The 7,493-nt window shown below is 64.2% G+C and overlaps 2 protein-coding genes across 2 annotated transcripts in view; both read left to right on the top strand.

The window, feature by feature from the left end:
• The window catches only part of PLXNB2 (plexin B2), a 34,211-nt gene extending 33,894 nt beyond the window's left edge, over positions 1-317 (top strand). Inside the window, exon 25 of the mRNA XM_049626739.1 lies at positions 314-317. Within this exon, the coding sequence (XP_049482696.1) occupies positions 314-317 (4 nt within the window). The remainder of the gene's footprint in view (positions 1-313) is intronic.
• A 349-nt stretch (positions 318-666) lies between these two features.
• Positions 667-5,504, top strand: MAPK11 (mitogen-activated protein kinase 11). The gene is made up of 12 exons (XM_049626738.1): positions 667-672; positions 1,334-1,528; positions 1,623-1,681; positions 1,781-1,892; positions 1,969-1,998; positions 2,074-2,121; positions 2,212-2,326; positions 2,715-2,786; positions 2,981-3,060; positions 3,523-3,601; positions 3,690-3,863; positions 4,199-5,504. The coding sequence occupies exons 1-12, from the start codon at positions 667-669 to the stop codon at positions 4,276-4,278; spliced, it is 1,050 nt and encodes a 349-aa protein (XP_049482695.1). The 3' UTR covers positions 4,279-5,504.
• The last annotated feature ends 1,989 nt before the right edge of the window (positions 5,505-7,493 follow it).

Genomic DNA, 7,493 nt, shown 5'->3' with positions numbered 1-7,493 from the left:
AGTCCCAGTGCTGTAAGGGCTGGTGTAAGGGCTCGGCACCCCCCACCCCCACCTCCCATCTGCAGTCATCCGCCAGCTTGTCAGAATCCGCAGGCTGGCCATTTCAGCCGGTCCAGCCTCTGGCCTCTGACTTCATTTCTAAGACCTCAAGGGCAGGAAGAGGGTCAGGGATGATGCGTCAGTGGCCCCCGCCACTAACCAGTCTTTGCTGGATTCACCTCTCAACTGGAGCCACCTTCGGGGGTCCCTAGGGGGGGCCAGCTCCCTGAGCGAGGCCTGGGTCTCTCCCCATTGCTCTGTTGCCCCGGTGCAGGTGACGGCCCTCTCCTGGGCTCCCACGGTGAAGCTGGTGACCTAGTGCCAATTCTGTGTCACCAGATTGTGCAGACAGCACTGGGGGAAAAGGTCCGCTGCCCCACATGAGGAGCCACTCCCCTGCTTGCCTCCCCAGAAGTGACTTGGACCTTCCCCAGCAGGCGACAGGCTGGGGGAAGGGACCTGGGTGCCCCAGGCACCTGGCTGGCTCTCTTCCACCACCACCTGGGCCCATGAGTATCCTGTCCTGTGCACACTCATTCCTGGGGGAAGCAGGGTCCTAGAGAGTGGAGGTAAACTGGGAGAGAGGGAAGGTCTGGGCATCAGTGACCAAACAGTCTTGGTAAAGGCATGGCTGTTAGCACGGCTCCAGTGCTGGGGGCAGTGGGACTCTGAGAGTGTGGGGGTGACAGACTATTTGCATTTGGAGATGATGCCAGTGACCATTTTGTCTCTGCTGAGGAAGAGTAGGTGGGTGAGGCTGGTGAGGAGCTGGGGAGTGGAGTGGGGGTCCAGATACCACCTTCTGTTGAACATTTCATGTTGTCCATTTTTTCATTCTTAAAAAATAATAATCCAGTAAACACCTTTGGCCAGTTTTTTATCCATATTTTGAATATTCAGAGGCGTTGGGGGTCCAGGGGCTTTGGAGGTGGCTCTGGAACCACCTGGGGAGCCCCCCCCCCCCCATGAATGGGCCCACAGGGCAACAGGAGAACAATTTGCAGTGGTTGTTTTCCAGGCCTGGTCATTGGAGACCCTCCCCCAGCCTCATGCTGAGTTGGGGGAGAAGATCCGGGTCCTGCTCTAGGACTCCCAGGCGGGGGCAGGCCAGGACCTTGTGGGCCTGAATACTGGTGGGAAGGGGCGGACTGGAGGGTGCGATCCGGCCCAGAGGAGGCTCAGAGGAGAGGCTTTCCAGGCCGGTCAGGGGCTGGCTGCACCGAAGGCAGGGCACCCTAGGGGTCCTAAGAGCAAAAGTGCGCTCAGAGGGCAAGATTAGGCCCAAAAGGAGCAGGGCCTGGGGGCGCACGGCTGGGTCCCCCCTCTGCGCCAGCGCTGCCTCACTTGCCCGCCTTGCAGCTCGGCCTACGACACGAGGCTGCGCCAGAAGGTGGCAGTGAAGAAGCTGTCGCGACCCTTCCAGTCGCTGATCCACGCGCGGAGGACCTACCGCGAGCTGCGGCTGCTCAAACACCTGAAGCACGAGAACGTGAGCAGAGAGCCCTGGGGCGGGTCAGCGGGGCGGGGCGGGGCGGGGCGGGGCTCCCCTGGCGGGGCAGGCCTGACTCCCACCCCCCTCCCAGGTCATCGGGCTGCTGGATGTGTTCACGCCGGCCACCTCCATTGAGGACTTCAGCGAAGTGTGAGGGGCAGCCACGTGGCAGCTGGGCGGGAGCTTGTACGGGGCGGGGGTGGGGGGACGGGGGGAGGCGGGGCTGTCCTGACCCCTGACCCCTCCCAGGTACCTGGTGACCACCCTGATGGGCGCCGACCTGAACAACATCGTCAAGTGCCAGGCGCTGAGCGACGAGCACGTCCAGTTCCTGGTTTACCAGCTGCTGCGCGGGCTCAAGGTGGGCGCCACACGGGTGGGCGCAGGGTGGGATGTGGTGGCCACAGCCTGACGCTCGCCCCGTCTCCCCCTTGCAGTACATCCACTCCGCGGGGATCATCCACCGGGTAGGTGTGGCCACCGGGTGAGGGTCGGGGCTGGCGCTGCCCTGCTCCTGCGCTCACGCCCTGCCTGCCCCACAGGACCTGAAGCCCAGCAATGTGGCTGTGAATGAGGACTGTGAGCTTAGGGTGAGCTGGCCGTGGGGGCGGGGCGGTCACCCTGCTGGCCGGCAGAGGGGGCCTGCCTGGAGGCACTGACAGGCCTGGTGGTCACTCTAGATCCTGGACTTTGGGCTAGCCCGCCAGGCTGATGAGGAGATGACCGGCTATGTGGCCACCCGCTGGTACCGCGCACCTGAGATCATGCTCAACTGGATGCACTACAACCAGACAGGTGATGTCAGCCCATATGGGGGCACACGGGTTGTGTTGGGCCAGGGTGGGCAGGCAGGCCAGGGCCTGGGGAGGGTGGGGGCTTATGGGGCCAAAGGCCAAGGACCTTGCGGGGGGGGGGGGGGGGGGGGGAGTGCTTGTGTCCAGCCTTGGGGACAGGCAAGATTTGGGACCATGGTTCCAAAACAGACCTTAGAGGTACTGAGCACAGCAGGTCTTGGGCTAACTCCTCCCCCTCCCAGGGTTGGGTCTAGAGGAGTAAGCGGGCTGCTGTCTTTGGGCCCTGGTGTGACGGAGAGGCCACTAGGCTGGCACTGTCCGGACAGCCCCCTGATTCTCTGAGGGGGGGCTTGGGGAGGGCAGACTAATGGAGACTCCTTCGCCAACAGTGGACATCTGGTCTGTGGGCTGCATCATGGCTGAGCTGCTCCAGGGAAAGGCCCTCTTCCCAGGAAATGACTGTATCCTTGCCCCAGGCTGGGTCCCTTTCTGCTGGGTGGGTGTCAGGGGATGTGGCACTGGCCCTTTCTGGCTGGTCTTGCCTCCTCTGCCTCCCGCTGTAGGAGAGCAGGTTTGGGGCAGTGTCCCAAGGTCTGGGATCTGGGGGCTGGGAAGGGTCTACTCCTGGCCAGTGGGCATTTCCTCAGCCAGGCAGACATCGACCAGCTGAAGCGAATCATGGAGGTGGTGGGCACGCCCAGCCCTGAGGTTCTAGCAAAAATATCATCGGAACACGTGAGTCACCAGCTCCCGGCTCCCTCTGCTAACCATGCCCTCGGGTACTCTGGAGGGAGGCGCTCTGTGGGAGTAGACCAGGGAGCCTGTGGGGAGCAGGGGTCACAGCGGAACGGAGCCTGAGGCAGTGCCTGACCCCTTAAGGGAGAAACAGGTGAACAGGGAAGACATTCGTTGGGGCATGAGGGACAACGAGGGCACAACCCCAGCACTAACCAACATTGCCCTTGCCCAGAGCAGTGGGGCGACACCAGGCCCCGGGGCTCCAGGCATCGAGAGCCAAGTGGGGTGCTCGAGCCGCTAAACCCCAAGTGGGAGATGCTTCTGGTCTGTGCATGTTCTTGTCCAGGCCTGTTGGAGGGAATGAGTCTGGGGGCTTCTCTCAGCAAGCGCCTGCCTGGCTTGGGGCCAGGGGAGGGAGGGTGTGAGCAGCCCCCTCAGGCCCTTCCTCTGTGCCCCCAGGCCCGGACATACATCCAGTCCCTGCCCCCCATGCCCCAGAAGGACCTCAGGAGCATCTTCCGTGGAGCCAACCCCCTGGGTGAGGATGTGCCCTGGGTCTGGGCTGGGCTCCACGTCTGGCCCTGGATGCCTAACTGACCACCCCCCTTCCACTGGCCACTCTGTAGCTGTGGATCTCCTGGGAAGGATGCTGGTGCTGGACAGTGACCAGAGGGTCAGTGCGGCCGAGGCCCTGGCCCATGCCTACTTCAGCCAGTACCACGACCCCGACGATGAGCCCGAGGCTGAGCCCTATGATGAAAGCGTTGAGGCCAAGGAGCGGACCGTGGAGGAGTGGAAGGGTGAGCTTGAAGAAGGCTGGGTGGGAGAGGTGGAGCCCAGGGCCTGAGGGCTTCATTCCCCCCCCCCCCCCCCCCGGAGGCTAGGAGTTGCCTGCTTCCTTCTGGAAGTGTTCTAGTTCCTCCCAGAGCGCCGCCCCCCCCTCCAGGGTGGGGCAGGTAGAGATGGGGTGAGGGGTGTCCAGCAGGGGTCTGGGGGGCGGGCAGCACAGGGCAGACTCCGGAAGGAAGGGGGGGCGGGCAGCTGAGGCTGCCCTCAGGGTGATGGGCTGGGGTAGCAGGGGAGACGGGCCAGCCACCAGCAACCGCAGGAGCTCACCCTTTCCTTGGCTCCCCAGAGCTCACCTACCAGGAGGTCCTCAGCTTCAAGCCCCCGGAGCCACCGCAGTCACCTGGCAGCCTGGATATTGAGCAGTGAGGGGAATGTGCCGGCTGGCCACTCGAACTGCAGGATTCCCTCAGCCTGCCGGATTCCCACGAGGAGTGCCTCCCAGCACCGCTGTGGCCAGCAGGCCCGACCCTAGCCTGGGACCCCTCGCCTGCACACTGCTCCTTGTGGGCAGTCCTCGTATGCATGTGAACGCACAGAAGTGTGCCTGTGTGCAAGCCACTGGGGCAGGAGTCTAGGCAGAGCGTCCTTGCTCCCCCTGCCTCCTCCCAGCAATCTGGGTCTCCCTCAGGACCTCACCTGGATGCCATAAGGGGTCCCTCTGGGGAGTGTGTCTGTCTCCAGATCTCCTGAGTCCCAGAGGACTGTCTCTGGAGGGCCCCCTGGAGACTGAAGTGGGGGTCTTAGTTGTCAGAGCTTCTCAGCCCCCAAGTACGGCGCTACTCTGGAAAATGCGGAGCCCCGAGTCTGAAAGCCGGGCGGGGTCTTTCCTGGAGGCTGGCAGGGTAGGGACAGCCACCAGGTATCAAATCAGAAAGTCATTCTGGAGCCGTGTGTTCACCTGTGCTGTGTGTGGCACGTGTGCACTAACGTGTGCTCCTGGCACCTACGTATCAAGGCGTGTGCAGGCACGTGTGAATCCGTGGCTGCCTGAGGGGAGGGCCAGCTTCCATGACCAGCAAGAAGCCTGAACGGAGGTGGCCGCACTGTCACTTCCCCTTCCCTCAGTGCCTGCTGTAGGGGTGCAGGGGTGGTGGTGCTGCTGCCGAGATCCTGTGTGTACCGTTCGAGGGGCTCAGGCGGGTGGCGGCATCCAGTGGACAAAAGCCAGCGCTTTCTCCTTGGCTGTGGGGGCTGCTGCAGGTGCTTCTAAGGTGTGAAGAGCTCGTTGGCACAGGGGGCTCCAGCCTGGAGGGGGCGGGGGGAGGGGGCACACACCAGTGCAGACTTGGACTCAGGCTCCGGACCTTGGCCCAGAGCTCTGCACGCTCTACCTCTGTCCACCTGGCCCTGCCTCTGAGAGCCGGGGGTTCTGGTCTGTGGGTGACCCTCATCCTCCCTTCTTCCAGGATGGAGCTGATCTAGTAAGCTCTGGACATGAACCTGCTCAACATGTTGGGGGTGTGGGTCCTCCGTCGAGGGGCTTCTCTGTGGGGTGGTGGCACCCTATGCAGGAGGTGGTGACCTCCCACCTTCCAGAGGCCTCAACGTCAAGTGCCTGCACCAGGGTTTCACAATAAAGGGGTTCTCTCTCACTCGGCTTGTGTCCCGAGTCTCCAGGCCCCGCTGCCTGGCTGTCCGCACTGCCTGGAGTGGGTCGCTGGATCTGTGCACCACATCCCCAGCTGGCCTGGCCCCACCAGACCCCGCACGGCCTCCATCCCTTGGGTGTCCAGGCGGACAAGCAGCCATCACCGGCATAGCACCCTCCCTGCTCCCCAAGAGCTCAGGGGGGACTGGGGTGGGGTGGACTGGGTTCTCCACCCAGGCTAATGGGTTCTGAGGAGGGACAAGGCAGGATGGCCACCCACAGATGGACCCCAGCTGCCTTGCTGAGGAATTCATTGGGCAGGCTCAGCTTCTGGCCCAGATACAGACCTGTGCTGCCTTTCAGTGGTCAGGGAGGCTGCTGGGGGACAATCGGGGGTCTCTGGGAGCAAAGGCCTGTCCTTGCTTGGAACTGGGTGAAGCGGGTGTGTGTGGGGGGAATAGCTTCTTTAAGGGGAAAGAGACCACCTGCTCTCAGGACACACTTGCACTGCAGTTCAACGGAGGAAAGGCACTGGCCTCAACAAGGGCAGTCGTGCCCTTGCCCTGGGCCTTGGGGGTGGAGACCACGTGGGAGTGAGGCCTCCGGGGGCCTGGTCAGTATGGCTACTGGGCCTCAGGTTCTGGGGAACCCCTGGAAACCAAGCGAGGCTGGGTGGGGGTTAGGGGATGGGAGAACTGGGACACGTGCCACCTAGGGAAGCCGACCAGACGACCAGACCCCTGGACCCCACCACAGGGAGTAAGAAGGCCAGCTAGGGGCCTCCTGGAGGAGGCAGGTGGAGTGCCACAGGCAGCCCAGGGCATGAAGGGCACAGGTGGCTGTGGCTCCAGTGACCCCAGGCTGCTCCCACTGACTAGTCTCCAGTCCTGGGTGCTGCAGATCACCAGCCCGCAGCCCAGGTGCAAAGCTGCTCTGGCCGCCTCTGAGCTGCTGATTCATGGCGGCAGCGGCCGGCAGGGCACAGAGGGAGGGGCAGGGGGCCTCGGGGATCCTGTTACTCCACTGGTTCTCAGGCCTAGGTCACTGGGTGGAAGAGGTCGTGGAGGGGGCTCTGTCCTCCAGGAGCATCTGGTCCAGGATGTGGCCAGACATGGAAGGACGTTGCCCCCATCGAGGGTTAAAGAGGGCGCAGAGAGCCCAAGTGGGGCCCTCCTTCACCCCTGGGGTCAAGCACAACTTTCTGGAGAGGGTGGAGAGGCTCAGACCAACCTTGAGACAAACCGGAGGGAGTAAGCTGGGCAGAAGGGGGGAGGGACAAAGGGACTTGCAAATGCTGGGAGCAGGCTTTCCCACTGGGGAGGGGGGAATGGAGAGGAGGGGGTTGGGAGGTGCACAAGGGCCCAAGGGGGGGACCCTACAGGAACAACTTCTCTGGCTCCTGGGGTCGGGAGGTCACAGGGAGGGGTGTTGGGGATGCAGCCTAAGATTGGGAAACGGAACCAGCTCCTCCACAGGGAAGGGGATGCCGGCAATTCGAGGGTTAGGGGGGAAACCCCATACTGGGACAGGATGGTCAGCCCCAGGGGAAGGGCGTGTCCTGCAAGGTGGGTAGCAGACTTGGGGAACACGGAGCTCAGCCCGGTGGGGGCGGAGGGGGCTCAGGGCTGGGGGACCGGGTCGGTGGGGTGGAGTTGGCGAGGCGGGTGGACAGTGACCTGCGGCTGGGAACAAGAGGTCCTCGGTCGGGGCCCAGCTCCCCGGGGGCGTGGCTACTGGGGAGGAGCCGGGAGCCCCAAGGCGCTAAGGCTGAGACACCCCCGACCCGGGCCGGGGGAGTCCAGCTCCGGTGGGGAGGCGGCGGGGGCCTCCGGCGGAGCGCGTTCGGGCGGGCACTGCCCTGCGGGGCGGCGCTCCCCCGTCCCCGGCCGGCCCACCCCCGCCGCGGCCGCCTCGGGTTTCCGCGGGGGCCGGAGGGCGGGCGGGGGCGTCACGTGCGCGCGGCCCGGGGGCCGGTTGGTCGGCGGGCAGGGGA

This window comes from Panthera uncia, chromosome B4, assembly GCF_023721935.1.
Source record: "Panthera uncia isolate 11264 chromosome B4, Puncia_PCG_1.0, whole genome shotgun sequence".
In the NCBI taxonomy this organism is placed as follows: Eukaryota; Metazoa; Chordata; class Mammalia; order Carnivora; family Felidae; genus Panthera; species Panthera uncia.
This window is presented reverse-complemented; position numbering and strand designations above follow the sequence as displayed.